Below are 24,012 nucleotides of genomic sequence, written 5' to 3'. Positions count from 1 at the left end.
AGCGTCTTGGATTGAAAATTCTCGAAGTCCTGTAACATACACAGTCTTTGTGTGTTTTATACAGACACACAAACATGTTTGTTCCCGGAACTTTGAAAATGCAATTAGTGCCAGGTTGCCAGTCACGTTTTTTGTAGTGGTATCTTCGGCAGGAGATGAGGTAAATTTAAAACGGCGCCGTTTATCTGGAGCCGCCGGCTCGCCGCCCTGGCTCCGGCCGACCCCGCTGGGCGGGGCGCGCCGGCCGCTGGGCTTCGGGGCCGCTGTGCGCCGACTGCGCGTGCGCACCCTCCCTGGCGGCCAGCCTCCGGCTCCACGGGATCCGAGTGCGGGCCGGCAGCCTTGTCTGGGATGCCGCCTCCGTCAGGACCCTCCCTCAGCCTGGCTGACTGGTTTCCCGCAGGCGGAGGAGGGCGCCCCCGTCCCGCGTGCCCCCATCACGATCCGTGCTTCTCCCGTTACAGCACGCACGGGGCACCGTCCCTCAGATCCCTCTCCTCCCTCGTCCGTGCAGCCTGCGCCCCGGGGCCTCTCCCCTCCGTGCTCTGCGCACCCAGCGCCGCGTTTATGCGACAGACGGGCCAAGGCTAGTCCCCTGCCTGGGCTGTTGCTCTGGTGGCAAACACCGGACCTCCCGGCTCTGCTGCTCAGGCAGCGCGTGAGCCTGACTTGGTGTGGGCCGCCGGCTGGATCTGCTGTTGCTTGGAGATCAGGAATAAACACTGCCTTTAAAGAGATTGTAATCGAAAGAGGGAATCTCTCATAGAGACATTTGTCTTCTGCCTCTTTCCTTACACTTTGTACATGGTAAACCCTTAATAAATAATGACTGGCTTTAGGTGGGACTTGCTGTGCTGGCATTAGGGATAGTTTTTGTTAAATGCCCCAAATTAAGTGACTTCAGAGTGAACAAACAGATTTAGGAAGCTAGGCCTAGAAGTCAGACTTATGTCTTCTAGCTAGAAGTCATAGCTAGCTTTCTGTTCACTTTGCTGTTGATACTGATGTGAAAGAGAAAGCTTTTTCTTCACTGCAGTAATGTTGACAGGTGATGCTGTGTTACGTGCAGCCGTGTGACTGCAGTATGGACAGCCCCCCCCCCCCCGCTCCCCAGGGGCACAGAGTGAAGGCGTAAAAATAAGACAGAAAAAAGGACAGATTTAACATCACTACGTACAGTTCATTAACCTGTGGAGATGAGCAGCTTGTGTACCATACGATTCAGAGAAGGATTTGTTTTGTTTTGGATGAATATTTAGTCATTTGAGCAACAGTTTTCTTAAGTTAAAGTCAATAATTTGTTTTTTTTTTTACAATTACAAAAATTGTTTCATAACCTTAAGATACAGACATGGTCTGACACACACAATATAGAGAACAGAATTTTCACAATAGATCAATTTAATGTTTCTAATTCTAAACAATATAAAGAAAAATGACTCCTTCCATGGTTTAATTTCAATCTAAGATGATGCCTTTGCCCCATACTTGAGGTGAATGTGATGCCATTGCGGCAACCTCGTTTCAGAGGGTAAGTGCGTGCCCTTCGCCCTGTGAGCAGTCAGCTCAGGTCACTGAGGAATGTGCTGTAGATTCAAGAAGGAAATCAGATTGAAGTGTTCTTACAGTCTCGAATTAGTAATCAATCCTTACTCAAGATATGCGCTTAAATCTTGGCTTTCTGGATTAAGAATCATAACAATTTTGAAGGTAATTTATGGTTGCTAATTAAATAAAATAAAAATAAATAGGTTCTGGACATTTTAAAGTATCATGTCATTTGCACAATTTCATTCAGTACACATTTTAAGTCATTGTAAGGATGTGTAACATGCTAGGTTGTAATTACATGTTCTCCTTTGTTTTAACGCTTAGTTAGTACAATAAAGACGAAGCAGGACACTCAAGATCCACATCTCCTCTATAAAGTAGGAGTAACGTCAGGAAAGACATTTCGTATGTAAGATTTAAGAGTGACTAAAGGGTGGTTGAATTATTTTCCCCCTAAAATGACTATAATTAGTTCAAAAAGTACAACAATGTTCAGCTTGTTATTTTGTTAATGCTACAGTATTAGTTTTTCAGATTAAAATGTGAGTTGCTTGGCCATCCTTTTGTCACCTGGGAAGGCAGGGTCCTCCCCTTGCTGGTCCAGCCCGCTCCTGTCTACTGTCTGACCTGAGTTTCTCTGTTAGTTCTAGTTGTTGTATGCTGGTCCAGCTAGTTGCTGCTGTTACTAGTTAATGTAAAGTTGTTTCTTTCTGTTTATCCTCTTTTGATGTCAATTTACCATATAAGTTGTGTTTCACACTAACAAATGGAGTGTAAACTCTCTGCGGGCCATTTAGTGGGTGACTTCTCTCCTGAATGCCCTGGAAGGCTGATGAGCTGCTTCTCATGCACTCAGCAAACACGTACCTGTGTGGGTGCTTCGTGCGGTGCAGTAAAGACACAGGTGCGTGAGCATCTTTCCCTCAAGGAGTTGTTGTCTGCTGATGTGGCAGACACAGTAACAGATCATTTAAAAGCTAACTTGACCTTGACAGTCTTTGTGTTGGTAGGGTGTTTGGGGAGCACTGAAGATTGGCCCTCACAACCTGGCTTGTTAGGGAGACCTGGCCCGAAGGGAGCCAGACCTGCGAGGAGGGATACACGGTGGCCCAGGGCAGCGGCCCGGACCAGAGCGGTTCAGCTGTGCTGGCGTGTGTATTTCGGAGGGAGTGGCGGGAGCCGGGGTTGAAGAAACGGTCGAGGGTGGATCTTGGAGGGTCTCCCATGCCTCTGATGCCTGAGCCACATCCTGGACCAGGGCCACGAGCCCCGGCGGAGGTGCACGCTCCGGTTGCTCTGAGAGCTCTGTGGGGGGCTGATGTAAAAGATGAGGCGGAAAACCCATTGGGCCCGCGAGACGCACTTCAGACCGTTGAATGTCGGAGTCGCTGCAGCCTGTGATCAAGGACACGTCGCCGGACACGTCAGAGATGCTCAGAAATGTAGTTAGCGGCACAAGAGAACTGGGAATTTTAAAATATTAATGTAAAGGAAAAATATAGTAGTCTGGTGCTCAGCTTTTGAGTTTCTAACTCCAGGCGCACCCCAGAGATGCTGTGGGCTTGGTTCCAGACCGCTGCAGTAAAGTCAGGCACGCAAATTTGGGGTTTCCCGGTGCGCATAAAAGTGATGTTAGACGACACTGCAGTCTAGTGAGTGTGCAGTAGCATTGTGTCTAAAAACACAGTGTACATGCCTTAATTGCAAATGCTTTCTTGCTAAGAAGTGCCAACCATCATCTGAGCCTTCAGCGAGTCACAGTAGTGACGTCAGAGATCAGTTATCACAGATCACCCTAACAAACGTTAATGATCATGAAAAGGTTTGAAATACTGCAAGAACTTCCAGATTGAGACAGTGAGCAAATGGTGTTGGAAAAATGGCACCGATAGCCTTGCTGGACACAAGGTTGCCACCAACCTTCAACTTGTAAAACTCACAGTATCTGTGAAGGGCAATAAAGATGAGATGTGCCTGTAGGTCAAAACAGATTTGACAGTCCTGAAAACCGAGACTTTGATTTGCAAGAGCTGGGTGCTGTGGAGGCTGAAGAGGCCAGGGGAACAGGGTAGAGTCGAAAGCATGAACAGTGACAGAGACGATGCAGACCCCCGCCGTCGACACCCCGGCCTCGACGGGAAGCAAGGAGGATGGACGTGGTGTGGGTTTCTTGCCTCGCTTGGCAGCTCCCCGGACTGGGGGAGGACTCGGAGGCCAGTGCTTGGCCCCGCCGGAGCCGTGACTGTCCCGGGCTCCAGGCTCATGCAGGACGGGGCCCCCAGGAGGAGGGTGCAGACTGCAGAGAAGGGGCCTGGGCCTGCGAAGCGTTCAGTGACGAACGGGAAAGTGCCCTGTGTGGTGAGGGACCTACGCTCCCAGAGCTGACATCACACGGGGAGCGGGCAGGGAAGGCTGAGAGTGTCTCCCTACTCTCAGAGGCCACTAAGTGCCCATCATCCCGTCCCACAGGTTAGATGTTGGGGAGGGGAGACGGACTGGCAAAGGCCCGAATACAATTTAACTGAAATCCGGAATCCTAATTACTAAACTTCATGAGTTAGTTAGAATGTGACCAGATTATATTCCCTTAGAATAAATGTTAAGAAATTTATTTTAGGAAGATAAAAGACTTAGCACATCCAAGCCTATGTCCTATAAAAATGATATCCACTACGTAAAACGTACCAAATGTTGACCTTTTGAGGTGCTTTTATCCTTGCAGGTAGAGAACCTAGGTGCAGTGAGGTACGATTCTGCATCTCCTGGTCAAGATAGAGACCAGAGGGTCAGGTGGAGTCGAGGGGGTGGATACTGTACCCATGGAGACCGTGTGAGGAAGGGCAGGGCCAGCAGAGGAGGGCCCGCGGTCAGGCAGAGGCAGGAGCCGAATCTGAAATGGAGAGAAGTCTCGAGACCCGAAATGGCCACAGATGTCCAACGCGGCAGAGCAGTACAATCTGGACTAGAAAACGGTTACGGGACTGACTGGAGGACTTTGGTGAGCTCTGGGCAACAGAACTTTCAGGAGATGAAGGTGAAGCTAGCTGTAGGGCAACAAGGGGGTCGGAGGTGGATGCGGTGAGCGGATGTGTCGAGGCCCGGGGCGGAGACGGCGCGGCCAGGTTTCAAGGCCGGGCCAGTAGCAAGGGAGGCGCCGAGGATCCCAGAGAGGCAGAGCCACTGGAATAAAAGCCCAGCGGAAGCAGCAGGTGTCTTCAGAGAAGAGGAGCGGTGGCCCCGAGCTGGCGGAGGGACCTGACCTTCATGAAGCAGGAGGCGCTGTGGGCGGGAACAGGTGAGTTGAGGCTCAGGCGGTCCTGCAGTCGGTCGGTCAGGGGCAAACTGGGGAACGTGGAGAGGGGAGGCTCGGAGGCCAGCAGGCAGAGGACAAGGACATGGACGGGCCCGGTACCGAGGGCCCAGCAGAGGCTGGAGACGCGGTGTCCAGGAGAAGTGTCCAAATTGCTGCGTGACTTTCCCCAGCAGAGCTGTGCTGCTCAGATGGAGAAGCAGTGACCCAGGTTTGGGATTTGCTGTCCAAGTTCTGAGGGGGGGCAATTCAGAGGGAGGCGGCGTGCAGTAACACACGGTGCCCACGTGTAGGGTGGCTCGTGTCCGCGGGGAGTGCGCTGCTCAGGGTGTTGCGGCCGTCCTTGCATCCCCAGGCCCTCGGCCCTGCTTCTGCTTCTAGAGGAGCTGGGGGAGAAAAGCACCGTCACAGCCAGCCTCAGCCCCGGCCCCACGGCGGCAAAGAGCTGAGCACACAGAAAGTCCCCGGACAGACACATCAGGTTGCAGCCCAAGCCTTTGGGGCCGCCAACCAGTAGGAAAACCAAATGTTCACTTCGACACACTACTGGAGGGCGAGTGCTGACTGGTGCACGTGAGAAGCCCTGGGGGCCGCAGTCTGGGCGGCTCCGGCTGCAGGAACTCGTCGGGGGCCGGGGTGGAGGTCCAAGAAGGGGCATGTCCTCCGTCACAGGGGCTTACCTGTGGTGGGGGTGCCCATCCCTGCCCCGTCCCACCTGGGGAGGGCCCTTCTCCTGCCCAGTCCCCTCGTCTGCCCGGCTCACCGGTGGGGTGGGGAGTTGAGAAACACCTGTGAAGGTGGCCTGGATGGGCCATGAGATCGCAGGAGGCTCCCCTCCCCACCTTGCACCCCGGTGCCGGCGGGGCTCCAGCAGAGGGAGGCTCTGAGGAACGGCGTCTCAGAAGCCCAGAGTCAGCAGAGGGACACACGGGGCACTGGCGGACTTGGCAGCCTCTGTCACCCACAGCTGCGGCGACGTCAGACACACTAGCTCCTGCCCAGATTAACATAAAACCCCCCACCGAGGCTTGTTTACCTCTCTTCTTACTACCTCACGCTCATTACATGTCCTGCTGCAGAAAGGCATTACAAGCTGTGTACTGAAGGGTAGGGAAAACGGTCTGGAGAAACAAATAAGCATCAGGCCCAGACTCAGGTATGGCACAGCTTTTGGAATTACCAGACAGGGAACGTGAAAGAACTATGAGTAACATGCTAAGGGCTCTGGTAGAAACAGTAGACGTCATGCATGGGGAGTGTCGTCGGGGTCATGGAAACCCCAAGGAAGACTCAAATCAAAGTCAAGCATAACAGGAACCAAGAGTGCCCGTGATGAGCTCTCAGCAGCCTGGACAGGGCCAAGGAGGGGACCTGTGAGCTGGAAGACATGTCGGGGGAAGCTTCCCAGGCTGAGGAGCAGAAACAAAGGAGAACAAAAAGGGGGAAACAGAAAATGGGACAGAGCATCCAAGAAGCGTGTAACGGTCTCAGCAGGGGTAACGTATCTGTACAGGGCACCAGCAGGAGGAGAGGGAAGGGGCGGAAGAAATATTCGGGGTGAACCTGGCTGAGGGCTTTCTAGACTTGATGACAGACACCTAATTACAGACCCGGGAGCCTAGAGGACACCAGGCCAGATGAATGCCCGAAAGTCTAAGCCCGGTGTAGAGCCTTCCCACTGCAGCAAACCACCGGCAAAGAGGGAACCCGGAAGAAGCCAGAGAAATAGAGGCGTTGGCCTGGAAAAGGAGTGGGACACTTCCCACCACATGGGACTGGGGGAGGCCTGGCTGGTGTCATGGTCATCATGCAGGAGGGGGCGGTGGTGGGAAAGGAGTTGACACAGCCTGGAGCACAAGCAGGGAAGGTCCTGATGACCCGAGGGTGGCGAGGACTGGCTGGAGGCTTTGGAGTCCAGAGTGAAAAGGAGTCAACACATCCAAGCAGGTTAGGAGTTTAGAGCGTGGGATTCCCCTCACCTCTGCCCCCTCCCCAGACCCACTGTGCCCAGAAACCGTGGTACTGCCAGGCCTCCCCCGGCAGTCACTGGCCAGGGTCGGGGCTGGGGGTGTGGGCTTCCTGCCAGCCTTGCCGAGCCTGCTCTGCCTGCAGTCTGTGTGGTCCACTGACCGTGTTCAGTTTGTGGTCACAGAGCAGAGGCTGAGCCCATGGGTAGGGTTTCCTCCGTTGACTTCTACCAGCATTTCTGTATTATAATCTTAGATTAATGCATATGTTATTTCCTCAGCTGCCCACTCATTTTCTGAGGTTTCAGAAATGCTTTTTATTTAGCAGCTGTTAGGTCATCAGATGCAGTTTTGCACCTGAAATAGTCCTCCATGTGTCATTTGACTGACACGCCACAAGGCAGCGTAAGCTGTGCTCCCATGCAGCTGCGAAGCTCGTGGTCAGCACTTGAGTTTTGCTTAAGAACAATACTTCATTTCTGTTATACTTTTTTGGTTTTCGTTCTTTAATTTTGGTTGACTTAACATAATACACAAAAGTATACCGACTTTAAAAAGCATGGAACTCGCTGAGTCACCACAAAGCGAGCGCACGCCCCAGCCCCTGACGTGGTCAGGAACTAGCGCTGTGCCAGCATTTCAGAAGCTTCCCTCTCTGCACACCTGCTCTCCCGGAAGGGTGCTGTCCCCGTGTCTACGTGACTGGCGACTTCTGTCTGTTTCTGAAGGTTACAACATGCGGCCGTACAGCGTGCATTCTTCTGCCTTTGGCCTCCTGTGTACACTGATGCGCATGGGGGTTTTGTCCGTGTGTCACATGTCACAGGGCTCTGTTCGTTTGCGTGTCTGTGCACCGTCCCGCCACAGGACTGGCCGTAGCTGCTCGGAGAAGCCATCCTGCAGCTGATGGGCCCTCCGCTGTGCCGAGTCGCTCTGCCCGGGCGTCTGTGTGCACCGTGTCTCAGTGCAAACACGTGCGTTTCCGCCGCATACGTGCCTAGGAGTGGAGTTGCTGGGTCACGGATACGTTTACATTCATTTTGTGGAATCCCGGTCCTCCAGAGTGATGGCGCCAGTGTTCACTCTTCCCTGCAGCGTGAGGATTCAAGTTCCTCTATGACCTTGTCCGCACTTGGGTTGTCCGTTTTTTTAAAAAAGTGTTTAATGTTCTATTGAGGATGTAGTAATGTCTTATTGTGTTTTTAGTTTCCGTTTCCCTGAGGACTAGTGAGGTTGCATTTCCTCTGCACGTTGATGGGCTGCCTGGGCATCTTGGTTTGAGGATCACTTCAGTGCGTCTTTTGTGCATTTTCCCGTTGGATTGTTAGTCTTTTTTCATTATTTTGTAGGAGTCCCTTATATATCCTGGCACGAGCACTCGCTGGTTATGTGGGTATAATGTCCTCCCTCTCTGTGCCTCCTTACTCTCTTCAGTGTGTCTTGACAAATAGCCATGCTCAGTTCTAATGGAGTGCAATTTATCAGTCTTTTCATAGTTTAAGAAATCTTTCTCTACCCTGGGTCATGAAGGTACTCTCTTATCTTCTAGAAGTTTTGCCATTTACCTTTCTCAGTTAGATCTCTAGATGTCTGGAATTGGGTTCTGTGTTTGTTATGAAGATGGGAAGTTTCCATTTTTTCCCCATGTAGATTTCCAGTGGACCCATAACCAGCTGTTGCAGGTCCATCCTTTCCCACCGCAGGTTCTGGCATGAATCATACGTGCACATGCGGTGGGTGTGCATCTGGACCTCCTCTCTGATTGGTCCTCGATTCCCTTTTTGTGCTAATCGTCTGTAATTACTATAGCAAGTTTAATTGGGATTGCATTTAATCTCTGTAGATCTTTGAGGAGAATTGACTTTTAAATTCTGAGTTTTTTTAATCGATGAATATTCTACATCCTTTGTTTATACAGGTATTCTTTAATTTTTTCAATAATATTTTATGATTGTAGAGCTTTTGTATACCTTTTGTTTGATTTATTTCTGGGTATTTAGATTCTGTTGATGCTGTTTCATTCATTATCTTTTGAAATTTATTTTCTGTTTGCTGCTATATAAAAATACAATTGCAGCAAAGCTTTCCATTTCCAAGTTGGTTTCCCATTCAAAATATTAAATATATGCTTTGCACTTGAGTTACAGGCCAGGTCGATGTTGAGCTCTCATCTCAAGAGCTGATCCTGTCTGGCTGACTGATGGGTTTTCATGAGAACGTTGGCGTCTCATCCGCAGTGACCCCCTCCCTGGGTTAGTCAGATGCTGCTGTCTCGAGGCCACTGGGGGCCCGTCCGTCTTTATGGGAGCAGGTTGGACTGGGGGTACCTGCAGCATGGGAAAGAGGCCATGCACACACTTGTACTCCTGGTTAGTGTCAGGCCAGGGTGCAGCGCGACTCTGAGGACTTGAAAATCAGGTCGGCCCCGCCCTGTTGATTCTCACTCGTACACGCCCAGATCACGGGAGTGGTGGCTCGTTGCTTCGAAGCTGCTCTGCGTGGTCCAGATGTCCCCCAGCCCCCTCTCCTCACGGAATTGGTGAGGCAGGGATCGCCTCTGATCTGTGGGCACAGTGTACGGAGGCCCCTGACCGTCCTGGCCCTGGACTCCCCTCCTCGGGAGCTGCGGGCGGGCGGCAGGTAGGGTTTATTGGAAACTGGCTTCCCTCCTCTGCCTCCTGTGTGGGGATGGTGGCCAGTGAGGAATGGCTGAGGGGCTGGAGCTGAGGCGGCCTCCCTCCCGCGGGAGACCATTGTCGCTGTACTTGGCTGGGCTTCAGAAGGGGGAAGATCTGCAGTGTCAAGTTCGGGTATTATACAGCAGCATTTTCGCGTAGATTTGAAAGTAAGTGGGGGAAATAAAAGTGAAGGTAAAAATAAGATCAAAGGAGAAAGACATGTATTTTTATCACATCAGTAAGAAGAAGAATGATCGCAGTGGGCATTTAAATGAGCAATTACTGTGTGTCAGTTACATGCCTAGGACAGGAAGGGGGCCATGGAGCCCATCCTGAGTCATCAATACAAAGGGTCAGAGACCCAGATGTGCCCAGAGCTATTTCTCCTCTTAAGGGCTTCACAAAGCCCAGCTGGAAGGCGCGTGGGGCAGCTTCGTGGTCAGGTAGAGTGACTGGTCCAGGCGGGGCCCTGGCATTGGCGCACGCCCACCCGCGGCCCCCTCCCTCCACTGCCCCACAGTTTCGTGCTAAGTCTGCGTCCTGACACGGAGACAGGGGTGGTGAATCTAAGGACAAACCAAAGTAAATCACTGTGCTTCACGCCGATGCTGCCACACCCGCCCGTGCGCACAGACCCTTCCCGTGAGGCCAGCCCAGGGTGAGGCTCCGGGCCTGTTGTGGCGGTGACAGAAGGACGGCAGGATGCCGTGAGCCTGCCACGTTACAGCACTTTGCGCAGTCCCGGAAGAACTCATTCGTTTGAATGCCAGTCATCATGGTGCCATTTCTTACCATCGTGTCCTACTTATTTTGAAAGGAAATTGAAGAAAAATTAGCTTACCTGCAGTGTATCGTTGCTTAGGAGAAACCTGATGACCAAAGCTTACTTCAGGCAGTTTCTTTTTCATTTAAAATTGTCTTCCCGTAAGTTATATGATTCCCCTTCAGGAGGAGTATGTTTCTCCCTTGCTGTTTTCTTCAGAAAGGGCAGTTCATCATCAGTTAATTATTATTGCTCTGAGAGATACTGGAAGACACCTAGGACGCAGGTTACACCTCTGAAAGCCTGGGATCCAGGAGAGTCCTGCTGGCCTGGTGTTTCTACACAGGAGAGGAGACGAGCGGCCGCTGCCTCCCTCGGCGCCCGCCCTGGCTGCTTCCAGAACAGCGGAGCCTCAGGGTCCACACTCACTGCCACTGCCCCGCTGGTGCTGAGTAGAGGCGTCCACAGGAGAACCTACGTGTAGCACAGGAAGAGCGCCCGTCCAGCAGAAGGCTCAACACAGAGCGTGTAGGTAGGATGAGGTGCTTTGTCCTTTAACTGCTTCACCAGGCAAAAGACCCTCAGCTGAGTGTTTACTTCCTTGGTCCTTGTTTTGGTTACAACATTTAATCACTTTGTTTAATCTGTTCTTCTTTTCCCAAAGTATAGTAACGGCTGCCAGTTGAGCAAGTTTCACAACTTTTAAATAGAAATAGTGAAGGAGAACATTCTGATAAGCAAGATGTGGCCAGTCTTCATTTCATAAACCTAATGGGAGTCTGTGTAGTTAATGGAAAGTACAGCTACAGATCTCATTACGAGAGTGGGAATAATATCATTTCTGTTCACATCAGCCAGCCAGGGAGGCCCGTCTGCGGCAAGGGGACGGAAGCCGCAAGCTCGGCCATACACCTTAGCTCCCTGGAAGTGAACCAGAAATTTAACCAGGCTGGAGTTAAGCCGAGTAACAGAAATCATGCAAAAGCACTTTGCAAGTTGTAAAGGCTATTGGCTTGGAAATTGCTAAGGTCATAAGCAGTCAGAAATTAATCAGTTATAAACAATTTAGACCAAAATGAAGCCATTTTATGTGTTATTAATGGGAACTCATCTTGTTAAAGTAAATTGGTTATGCATTTCGTTTGTTTGTCTGAAGCATTTTTAAAATTTTTTTATTTATTTAATTCATTTATTTTTGGCCGCATTGGGTCTTCGTTGCTGCGCGCGGGCTTCCTCTAGTTGCATCGAGCGGGGGCTACTCTTCGTTGCAGTGCGCGGGCTTCTCATTGCAGTGGCTTCTCTTGTTGTGGAGCTTGGGCTCTAGGCGTGTGGGCTTCAGTAGTTGTGTCACACGGCTCAGTAGTTGTGACTCGTGGGCTCTAGAGCGCAGGCTCAGTAGTTGTGGTGCACGGGCTTAGTTGCTCTGCAGCACGTGGTTTCTTCCCGGACCAGGGCTCGAACCCGTGTCCCCTGCATTGGCAGGCGGATTCTTAATCACTGCACCACCAGGGAAGCCCTGTCTGAAGCGTTTTCGCCTGCATTTTTTTTTTCACGGGGAACATGTCAGCTTCACCTGAATGGCCCGTGAGGGGTCCGTGCCCCCTGCGGATGCCACAGTCTGTCTAAAATTGTACCGCCTCCTATCTCCTGGCTTCAGCCAAGCTGCAGCGACCTAAGACTTTAGTTTTGAGCCAGGAGCCTTGACAGACCACCTCGAGATTTGAAGTCTTTTCTTAGCTCACCAACACCCTTTCATGGTGACGCGTGTCCCAGGTCCTTGGGGGCTCTCCTCGCCTCCATGACAGGCCAGGGTGCCAGGGGGGTCTCGTCAGACTCCTGCTGCATGGCTGGTTCTTGCTTTGGCCGTAAACGGCCTCCACCCGAGTCAGAGCCTGTTGGGTATACTTTGCCCTACAACAATTCACTAATTACTAGAATTTTAGCTCTCTTAGTGTAGGGCACCCTCTCCGTCATTAGGTGCACGTTCTGAACAGCTAATATGTGTAATTACGTTTAAAATAAGTGCGCTCCAAGTGATTAGCAGCATTTTGATATCAGAGTTGTGACCTAGCTGTTGTCCTCTGGCGGCTGAGTAATTGTGTCTGAGAGCTTTCGAGTGTGATGGTTGCGTAACACAGCGCTTCCTCGTGGAAGGTCTGCTGGCTCTCGGTGACCCTGAGCTGCCGTCTGGCGCAGACTCTAAGTGCTGCTGTCATCTGCTGCTAATTGCTGTCACCTGCCGTCGCAGGCCCTCGGCGGAGATGGCGTGAGCAGGCGGCCTGTCGCCATCGGCGCGGGTCCTCTCTGCACGCGCAGGTGCGCCCCGGAAAGAAAGCACGGCGGCGGGCTGGGCTTTCTCATTAGAAGCACTTTTCGGTTAGTTTGCATTTTAATACACAAGGTGGGGAAAATGGTGACCGTCTTGTGAAGGTTATTACTTCACTAAGTCCAAGCGTGTTGCCTGTTTTATGATTTGATTTAATGGTTCTGGCGCTTAGGAGCCTATTAGGCTGGCGAGATTGTTTCCACGATGTTCTACAGAAGACTTCTGTAATCCTCTTTCTCAAGCGGATAAGCTTCGGTCGGGGCACTCGCCTATAGCACCATATTACAGTAATGTATTTTACTTGTAATTTAGAGAACAAGAAGGATGCCCTGATTTGAAGGCTAAGCTGTCCCCTGTGGCACTGGCACAGCTGATAATCGCGAACTAGAAAGATGTGTATATCAAATAGTTTACAAAATGAAGCCAGCTGTGTTTCCCTACATACTGTGGCTTCGTGACATGCATCATTAAACCTTATTAGCTACTTCCTTTTACAAAGATTCTTGTAGTCTTGAACATTGCATATTAACATTTTCTGCCCCTCCAACTGGAAATTATTTGCTTTATTGTAGAGTGTCAACTTGCTCTGGTTTCTGATGCATTCTAATTGGTACTTTAGAGTATAATCATCGTGAGATACCACGCCATGCATTTCTTTATTTGGAAAGTAATGCAGACCTTTTCACCGTATCTGTCAATCTGGGCAACTTTTCACACAACTCCCAGCTCTTGGGATTGCTTACAAGCCATTAAGTATGAAATGGTTCATAAAGTGTCCTTGAAGACATAAAGTAACACAAAGATTTTAGATGGTTTAAAGTAGTGCTATATTTTGCCAAGATACCAGTAATAAACCTCTTAAGTAGACAGTTAATAATAAAAGGGTAGTTAAGAAGATGAAAATTTTATTTAACCATATTATGCTTGTCATTTAAAAATTTCAGCAAATCTCCTGAATTCCATTTTCCTTTCAAAAGAATGCAAATCATGAGAACTATGGATTTTGAAAACTAAGTAACGTTGATTCAAAGTTAGGTGTTAGGCCAGTATGATAACTTTCTTCATTCTTTTTCTCTTTATGCTGTTCTGTGTCTGCCATTCTGCTACGCTGCCTTGAAAATTAATTATGTTTACCTGCCGTTAACTTTCGTTTGCCAGCTAGTTATGCTGATACGTTGGTGGGACAGAGAATGGACAAGATAATAGCAATTCTGAGGTGTTTCAGACACTGACCAGGGTTTTCTGTATCTTTTCACGTGTTTAATATAATCACAAAGAGGTGATATGCATTTCATTGAGACAGAATTTCATGAGTTCAGTGAAACGGTGATCATAGTTTTGTTTCCAGTAAATATCTTAGACACAGATCTTGTCAAGTCAGCTAATGACTCTTGATTTAAAAACCCTACTGAGTGGTTTTATGTCGTGATGGGTGCCCAGGTATCTGGAGACTGGGGTGGAGACCTTAAATGGTCCATAAATTCCCACATATTTACACAATAAACCAACAAGCGGTGAAGGGGGTAGTGACACCATCGCAGCCTTTGTGTCTCTTCGCGGGCTGCACGGTACAGTGTACATTCTAGTAGCGCCACGCTGCCTGCAGAAACTGAGACGTGAAACATGCTAAGCTAAGCTCTGCCACACGCAACACTTGGGCGTTGAGGATTTTTCCTGCCGATTGTCTTTTTTTTTTTTTTTCCCCTAAGATACTGTTACTTAGAATTAACAACTTTATAATACTGTGTATGGGACTGAAGTAGTTAACGAGACTTTCTGGAATCTATTATTATATAGAAAAATTGTTAACTAATGTCTAGTAAATTCCCTGGCACAAACCATGAAATGCATTTTACTTGTTGGTATGCCAAAGAAAGAATTTAGATGGTAACGTTTTGAATCACCGAACAAATCTCGGACTTTGTTATAGAAATTCATCTGTATCATGACCTCTTATGAAGAAAATCTAGGGCTGGAAATTAAAGTTTCATATAAATGAATGACCTTGTTTACTAATAAAAAATTAACCATTCCCTTTCCCAGAATTTTATTAGGAAAATAACCAAGCAGGTGGAAGGGTGTTCCCCCCCCCCCCCCCCCCCATCCCATGCAGTTTCTTTAAAGAAACACAGCAGTTCTTCTGGCCCTGTCCCAGGCAGGCTCCAGGGAGAAGGGCAGCCCTGGTACCTGCCTGCCCGGCCATTCCCTGTGCCTCCCGTGCTGGGGGGCCACCAGGTACTGGCTTTCCCTGAGAAGGGGCTCTGATCTACTCGCGTCGCCTAAATTCCCAGTCTTTCCCATCACGTACGGTCCAGCAGTTTCAAGCCACTAACAGGAATGCGTCCTTCAATATGTCACTTCCTGGGTGTTAGAAAGCCGCCAAATACTTTTCCAGCTCTTTGAAGAGTTCAGAGGGTGCCCTGAAGGGATGCAGTCACTGTGCTGGGGAATTTTGGGTGCAATAGTGTTAGAAGCCCTGGCTGTATGTTCAGCCATTTCTTTAGCAAGCAGTAACAGAGCCCAGATTTTAACAGCATTATTATTGTTGTGCTTAAAAACCTAAGAGTATTTTCTATTCAATAATATATTTTATAAATTATATTTAAATGAATATTTAAGAGTATATTTGAAGGGTGTTTCTAAAATGCACACATACACAAACAATATTTAAAAAAGGGACTCGCCACATGCAGGAGAAAATAAAGACACACACACACCCCCATATCTCCCGGAAGAAAAATGTGCTAAATAGTATAGCCTCCTCAGTATGAAAAATCGACCAGAAAATGAAAGGTGAGGACTGTCCCATATTTCAACAGATTTACAAGAAGCCATGGTCTGCCCTTTCTTTCTGAGTCTGTTAAAATTTTAAGACTCCTAATAAAAGGCTTTCTTTAAAAATATCAGAACCATTTAGAGTTCTTATTAGAAAAAAATCTATTTTTCATGTTTCTAGGGAAAAAAGAATTTCCAAGAGTGTGGGGACTTTTAAAGTCTTTGAAGAAGCATAATATAAAAGTCAAAGTTCCTGAGCATATCGGTGACCACGCACAGAATCTGCTCTTGCTGGCGTTTTTCCAGACTTTTTTTTTTTTAAAAACACAGTTACTAATCCCTAAACTCATGGGTATTGTGTTTTTAGATAGTAAGAATTCGAGAGTAGGTTAATGCTACTTGTAAAATATCTGTTAAAATAAATATAAAATTACCAAAATAAACTGCTTATTTAATTAGATTAAATTGAAGTCAAATGCCTGACCTCAAATTTCACTTACATGACTGATGTTGAAGGTTGAGGTTTCTGGTGTCGGTAGATAGCTCAGGCTTGAAGCAATCATTTTGAATTGGTGGGTGGTCTTAGCAAAACCATTTAAAACTGATAGCTTTCTACACTGTTAAGACAAAAATAAGGTAAATATATGCAGGATCTCTAAACCATTAATGTAAGCTGTTGTTACAGCTTTATTGATTTAGTTTGTAGATTTAAATCTTTAAAAAAAAAGCCTTAGCACTATACTACTGTACCGATTACCTACAGTATTTTGGTTGTCATATCTTTAAATATGACATATCAAATATCCTTATTTGATAGTAGATTTTTATTTGGGAAATTTCCTTCAATATAATTAATTCATCACGTTAAAGTCTATGAATTCTGTCTTGGATTCTTCATGACAACATAGATATTTATGGTAACTTTTTTGTTGTTAATAAAACTAAGACAACATGTATTATATATACTGAATTGGCTGATCGAAGATCGAAGTTCTGCTTTTATGAAAAGCAGGCTTTCAGCGTTCGAAAAACAAAAAAAGCAACAATCTTGAGCGCCCTCTGCTGGCGAAGCCGCAACATACTGCACCTTCGCTTTTGCTTTCTCTCCCCAGCTAAGAGAAATGTTTTTATAAAAGCAACAACGGAATATCAACAGGAAACATGACAGCAGTGCACACAAATCATATTCGGCATAGTGCTGGGCTGATAGTGGTCTGTGTGGTGTAGTCTCCTTGCATCCCTGGTTTTTAAATAACCTGTGTGGACTATTGTAAAATAAGGCCGGAACTACTGTACATTAGAAAATTATGGTCCCTTTGAAATATTCAGTGCTGTATTTTCATGTAGTTTGTATACATAGAGTACAAATTAAGTTTCCAGACGGTTTCCAGACCGTTTTGCATATCTGTGCACACTCATCTTTGTTTTAAACATGGCTTCGATGTGTCACAAGTTGAGCCTGTTTGAAATAGTTCATAGTAATTATTAGAAACAAAAAATTAAACTAACCACTTAAAGTCACTATATTGCTTTAAATTTGATGACTTTTTAATATACTGGTTACGCCTTAATAAAGGCTCTACTGTGACAGAGGCTGTCAGACAGTAACAGCCTTGACCAAATTGTCCTGCATGAATATAAAAGTAAGTCTGCATTTTGCAAAAACAGACCTGACGTGTGTATATGTGTATGTCCATATGTCCATAGATAATGTGCTATTTTCTGGCATTTTTGATGACTATAAAATGTTACGTGGATATGTGTTATAGCAAATGCTCAAGCCACTATTGAAATTTCTCAAATGATCTGGTACGTTGACGGCTTGAGAAGACAGCCACATTCTGCACTCACGAAGCCCCCTTCAAACTCAGCAAGTAATATGTTTGTAGATTTTAGGAATAATTTCACCCTTAACAACATGTTTATCGTGTCTAGCGGACAGAGTGATCTGACGACGTGCATTGTCCTAAACACGGAGCTGATCGGTACCAAGGTTGTGTAAACTAGGTGAGGGCTTGCACTGGGCCCCCCCTCTCCTGAGTTTTTCACATTAACATGGAAAGAGGCTGTACTTCCTTGCTGAGGAGCTGTGCTTTGCATTAAGGCTTTTTTTGTTTAGCTAAAAAATATAATAACCACATTTTCTTTTCTTTTTTTTTGATTTTTTTTGATGTGGACCATTTTCAAAGTCTTTATTGAATTTGTTACAATATTGCTTCTGCTTTTATGTTTTGGTGTTTTGGCCACAAGGTATGTGGGATCTTAGCTCCTCAGCAGGGGATCAAACCCGCACCCCTGCATGGGAAGGCGAAGTCTTACCCACTGGACCGCCAGGGAAGTCCCCCCATTTTATTTTTAAATGTTAAATATTCAAGGAAAAAAATATCTTATGTGATAACTATTTGGTAAGCAAGGAAGAAACCTTAAATGCTGAATATAGAATAGTCAGGCAAAATTTATTTGCAGGTAAAAGTGTAGAATATGAAATATTCTTTCAGAATAGACTTTTAAATGTTTATTGTGTAAATATAGATTTTGACTTTTAAAAATTAAGGTGATATAACATTAAGAATTATCGTGCTGATACTTACTTAGGGAGCTTTTAAAGCACAGATTATTGAGCCAATAGACTAGAACGGCTAAAAGAAGCGCTTCTTATTTCGCAGATCACTGGGGCAGTAAATGATAATAGCCGAGTTGTCTATGGGTGGGTGGCGCCTGCGTGCAGGACAGACACTTAGGACTGAGGCGTTCATATCCAAAGATGAATGAATAAATAAACTGGAGAATAAGAAAAAAAGGGCTACATCGCATCACTTTAAAAAAAAAAAAACTAATACTTTTAATTTAAACTCCAAACTGGAAAAAAGTTATTGCTGTAAGATTTAGGAGTTAGATTTAGTGTAAGAGTTTCAATTATTTGAATTGAAGGTATGTACTTATTTTTTTCTTATTTTTAAGATTCTACTAAAAGTAGAAAATATAGGACCGATTTGTTTCAAAGATATTTAAATGTGTTTTTTAATTTTTTAAATTTTTATTATTATTTTTTTAAATAGCACAGCACCTGGCTTTTTAAAAAATTAATTAATTAATTTATGTATGGCTGTGTTGGGTCTTTGTTTCTGTGCGAGGGCTTTCTCTAGTTGTGGCAAGCGGGGGCCACTCTTCATCGCGGTGCGCGGACCTCTCACTATCGCGGCCTCTCTTGTTGCGGAGCACAGGCTCCAGACGCGCAGGCTCAGTAATTGTGGCTCACGGGCCCAGTTGCTCCGCGGCATGTGGGATCTTCCCAGACCAGGGCTCGAACCCGCATCCCCTGCATTGGCAGGCAGATTCCCAACCACTGCGCCACCAGGGAAGCCCCAAGAAATGTGTTTTTTTATAGGAATTTCAACTAGGTTAAAGCAGTAGCCCTATGTCAGTTTTGTAGTCACAATCCAAATTCTGAATGATGTGGGGCTGATGGGCTGATCCGAGAATAGTTTAGCTGCTAAAAGATAAACAACGTTAACGGTAATGTTATAGTTTCCCCTAAGTAGTCTCTCACATGTGAAGCTGTATCTCTGTCTGTGTAGAGTCGTCGTGAGTGCATTTGCTAGTAGATTGGAGGCGTTTCTGTTTTTCAAATTGAGATATATTTACAGGGAAAATATAGGACAAATTAAAATGATATTTAGCTTTCTGCAAGAGTTTAAATTGGCTTTTTCACATTTTGCATCTTATGGTTTTGCTATACTAAAATACATTCACGTAGCAAATAAGGAAATGTGAGTTTTAGAAGCAAGGTTACAGTACTTGGCTGTTCACATAACATTGATCCAGGGGTAACATCACGTGAGGAGCAGTTGGCAGTGCTTATTTTTATGCCTTCTGTTTTCTCTGCTACTAAGTTTTTATAACACGAGACTTCTACATTGATTTCTTGGGGACTTAGGGGGACTTTGAAATGGGCTGGAAACGCATTGTGTTACTGAGATAAGGTGGGGTCTCATTCGTCCATGGGTGCCTTAAAAAACCTGACTGATCTTTTCTTGATTAAGCAGGAGGATACCGTATTTACCCTTCATTGTTGGTATAAACCATTATTTTACTGAGAACCATTAGCTGTTTAAAACTTGGTACATAAATTAAAGAGGAGCTAAGTGGATCTGTGATCGTTGCCATTAGTAGCGTTTTAGATTATACAGGCAATTATTGTGTTCATTATCCCAGAGCAGCCCCTTCCCAGAGCCATTGTGGCATCTTAGACATTATGCACAGATTTTCCCTTGGAGATTAAAATTTCCAGTAGCGTATTTAATTTTGTTATCACAGTTGTTTCAAATCAAACAAATATTATGACAAGTGGAAGAAAATTTGCTTTACTAATATAGGAAACTACAAAAATGTTGAAAATTACTTCCTAGTTTACTTACCTTTTCTTATACAGTCATAATTACTTCAGCTGAGTAATAATATACCTTAGGGGTAAAAAGGTCTTGAAATCATAGTAAAAGCTATCTGGCCTGTTCAGATGTTCTAGGATATTTTTGAAAGAAAGAAGAGTTTCACATCAAAACTCAGGCTACCACCTTCTTTATAGAATTTGTAGCTTTAAAGTTAACTAGCTTTCATACTGAATAGTTTTTGAGTCCAGATTGCATTTTAGACAAGTTGAAGAAACTTTTAAGGGTGTTCTAGTGAAATGAGTATAAAATTGAAAGTGACCTTTAAAAAAATAGTTGAAGTATCTCTTTTCTTCTCACTGTGCTTTGTTAGAATTGACCACCCCCACCCCCACCCCCACCCCAAAAAAGATCATACTATATACTATAGCTCGGTTGCAATTATGTTCGAGGAAGAATAATCATAGTTCAGGAAGGCTCCTGAAAGAAAGCAGGGAACAGCCCATTACTGAGAAGCTGTGTTTTCTCTGCTAAACCTTTCATTCGTCCTTTAAATTAGAAGGGGTTGGTGAAGAGGACATTTAGTTATAGTCACTAGTCAGGCAGTTGACCACATGTGTCCTCGTCAATTAGAAAGGTATTAATACTTTGAATTAGCTGAGTATCAATGTGCAGTGGGCTGCTTGTAATGTTTCCATCCTATATGGGTCATTTTTTCAAAGGAAACTTTGTCCTCATTCCTGACTGTTTTGTCCCAGCTCTTATAGTCCTTCACTGCCATGATACAGGGGAAAGTGTGAGGCAGTGGTTATGCATTTTGCAAGACAGTGATTCTTTATTTTATTACAAAAAAGGCCAACTCTGGAAGGCCAGATTAAATCATTCCTTTCACTTTTTAATGGGATTTGGATGAATAGAGTAAAATATGCACTTTGCATTCATTGATAGCATCTTTACGTTGAGGTAATTGAGTCTTTTTTCCCTGACTGAATGAGTAATGACTTCATCTGACCCTCCGCGAGGCTTGGAACTTAGGCCGTCTTTGTCACCGCAGAGGGCCCGGGCTTTGAAACATGCTCTACTTCCCTGGCTTAATTTTTCTTCATTTTAATCCAAAACCCTATTTTTCTCAATAATTCAAGCATAAACTATATAGTAGTTGAAGTAGCGGAAATTGCAAGGTATTCGTCCTGGTTCTGCCGGTTTTTAAATGGAGTTGATAAATCAGGCGCCATGGTCCTGGCCGCCGCTCTCACGGAGCCCAGTCCCGCTCCACCGGGGAAGCTTCCAGAACCGTCGGCGCGGTCCTTCCCGCTGCTCGTCCCGGTCCAGAGGTGGCGAGCCCGGACCGGCTGGCCCCATTGCCCACTCGCCCGGTCACTGCGCTGGAAGTGACCGCTAGGGGGGCAGGGCGCTTCCCGCAGAGCCTTGCAGACACGGCCGGCCTGGCCGGGAAGGGTCTCATCTGCGCACAAGCTGCGCACAGGAGACAGCGCATCTCTAGGACTTGCCTAAAGTCTCTGGGGTTCCGAGTCTAGAGCGCGCGCGACCAGAGGAGGCCGCGTGTCCCAGGCGAGGGGGCGGGGCCTGCCGGGGTGGTGGCTGTGGAGAGGAGGGGCCTGCTGAGGGGAGGGACTTAGTGGGGGCGGGGCCTTGTGGTGGGTGGGGCCTGGAGGGGCGGGACCTCTGTGGGTGGTGGCTTGGAGGCGCAGACGCTGCAGAGCGGCCTCGCCCCTGGCCCCGCTCCCACCTCCAGGGCCCTTGCAGGTGGGGACCCGTGGCTCCCAGACCACTGCGCAGACCCTGTAGTGTTGGGTTTGGTGTGGAGGTAGGGCGAGTGCGCTAGACAGACTTCCAGCGGTGTAGCTTCTGGGTCCCTGTTGTCATTCCCGTGGTTTCTGGAGCCTCTAAAGGCCGTGAGGTGTCAGCCAACAGCAGTGCTGATGACGGGCAGCTCTAAGAAGTGACTTCCCCCATAAGCTTGGTTAGAGAAGATTTCTCTTCTATAGGGTATATTACTGGTGTTCGCCTTATACTTCCTACTAGATTGGCTGTTTCTTGAAGGGTAAAATCTCATAGTTGACTCATTTTTCATAACCATAGAGTTCAGCAAAAAATGTAGTAGGTATTTAAACTTGCTTGTATAATGAATGAATTTTCTTCACTGCTGCACTTAACTGGGTTTTCTGACAAAGTTTTGTGCTTTCTTTGTAACTACAGGTTCTAACGTTCTCATGAGCCTTTGTGGCAAACCCTAATCAAAACCAGATATAAACTAAACAGTGAAGTGTGGAAAAGGCTAGCTTTTTATTGGCCAAAGACATGGTATTCAAAAGGCATTCCAAAATAAACTGGTATTAAGTAGGTTAGTAATTCTAAAAGTTTTAAATTTGAGAATAATAGTATAGTTTTGGTAATCATGTTTTCTTTTTTAATTTCTCTTTTTCAAAATTTGTACCAGATTCAGAAGAAACTCAGATGGCAGATGGATAACCGGATAGGATTCAGTCTTCTGCTAGTGTCATATAAATTACATATGAGCAGTTCTGTTAAGCACCTGCTGTGCCCTGGCCTGAGGGCGACCAGTAGTGACAGTGAGCTTTGCCACATTGTTTGGGCTTCTCCAGGTGCCTCTGTCAGGAGATGGGTAACAGCAGTTTGCAGAGGAGGGGAGTGAGGCTTAAAGAGTGTAAGAACGTTCCCCAAGGTCACACAGTTAGTGCCAGAGATTCAAATCCAGGTTTTAAATAATAATAACAATGATAATAGTAACGACAATAGTAGTAGCATGCATGCAGGCTTGCTCTCTACCAGAAGCTGTGCTCCCTGTGCTGTGCGTCCTCTCTTTCCCCCCGGGTCCTGTCAGCAAGACATGTTACAGCCCATTTTACAGATGGGAAAACTGATGCTCAGCTTGCCCAAGGTTGTGCAGCCAGGTGGCAGAGCCAGACTAGCCTAAACACAGAGTCTTGAGGGATCTTAACTGCCGTACGGCGTCACTTGTCCTCTTTGTGGCTCTAAAGCCCTTCTACAAAGCCTGGCGCCGCCCTCCCCACTCCTCTCTCTGCCCCCCACGCTGCGTTGCCCGGTAGTCTTTCAGCAATGACACTAAGCACGGAGCAGGACTTGGTGGAGGTGCTGGGCTTGAAATTGAAGCTGCATGCTTCAGAAGAGCTGTGTTCTCTTCACTTGTAGAATGGATGGTGTCTGGGTATCTCGTTCTTACTGTCCCCAAGATCCCACACAGAACGCACACAAAAAAGGAGCTAATTCTTATTGACATAATTTTCCCTCACGTTTTGCTCAGCTGGCAAATGACCCACAGGATGAATTGGAGTGTTGTATGCCTTACTGGGAGGACCTAAAGTACAGGACTTCTGCAAATTAACAAGTTGTCATTGCAGGCTAACTACTCCACCTGTTGCTTTTCTTCTTAATTAAGAGAAGTTCTTTTCAGGGAGGCTCTTGGCAGAGAGGGATGACAGACATACTGTCCTGCTCTGAAGAAAATCCTAAGTGATTCCCTGACGTGGCACGTGCAGAGGAAAAGGCGCGTGTGCTCCCGGAGAACTGGCCGGGCTGCCAGGCCGTCCGTGCGGCTCTCGTCCCGCATCCCCTTTTGTCCACTTGCTGGTCGTAACCTCATTATCTAGAGAAAGGATCTAAGTTTTTTGTGGTTGGATACTCAGGACTCGTGTTTTCTCAGTAGACTCTTTCTGGAAATGCTCTGGGGACCATGGGTCACTTTCAGAAATTCTCCCTAAATCTCTAAAAGGCTTTTCAGAAAGAAGTGTGAGTGTCAGGAGAAGTTTTCAGAAGAAAATGTAAAGTTAGTACATTTTTGTATTTCAGTATAATGAAAGCTAGTACAAAAGAAAATTTAAGAATGTGGTTCTGTCCTAACTCTTCATTTTCTTTCAGGTTGGTTTGCTGGACCTTGAGCTCAATCAGCTGACCAAAGCGCTGTTTTTGGCGTTGGTTGCCCTCTCGGTTGTCATGGTGACCTTGCAGGGATTCTCAGGTCCCTGGTACCGCAGTCTCTTCCGCTTTCTCCTGCTCTTCTCCTACATCATTCCCATAAGGTAGGTTTAAGAATGAAGAAAAACAGATGTCTGGTTTCACTGAATATGATGTTATTGAATGTATTGTTCTCAGTGTGAAAGAAATGATCCACCTAGAACGAAAGAGGGAACCCCATTGACCTTGCTGTGAACCCCATTGACCCTGCTGTGAACCCCACTGCCTGGTGTGAAC

At 46.6% G+C, this 24,012-nt stretch overlaps 1 protein-coding gene across 16 annotated transcripts in view; it reads left to right on the top strand.

Annotated features, from left to right (window-relative positions):
* The window catches only part of ATP9B (ATPase phospholipid transporting 9B (putative)), a 217,961-nt gene that overhangs the window by 116,189 nt on the left and 77,760 nt on the right, over positions 1-24,012 (top strand). For all 16 annotated transcript variants that reach the window (XR_003794415.1, XR_003794414.1, XR_003794417.1 and 13 more), the window contains one exon: positions 23,680-23,840. Coding sequence is in view for 9 of the 16 variants with exons in the window: in XM_029228447.1 (XP_029084280.1) it covers positions 23,680-23,840 (161 nt within the window). In the remaining 7 variants the exon portion in view is untranslated. The remainder of the gene's footprint in view (positions 1-23,679; positions 23,841-24,012) is intronic.

Source organism: Monodon monoceros, unplaced genomic scaffold, assembly GCF_005190385.1.
Source record: "Monodon monoceros isolate NGI ecotype Baffin Bay Population unplaced genomic scaffold, NGI_Narwhal_1 Super_Scaffold_1, whole genome shotgun sequence".
NCBI classification, from domain to species: domain Eukaryota; kingdom Metazoa; phylum Chordata; class Mammalia; order Artiodactyla; family Monodontidae; genus Monodon; species Monodon monoceros.
The sequence above is the reverse complement of the archived record's forward strand: the minus strand, read 5'-3'. Positions and strand labels throughout refer to the sequence as shown.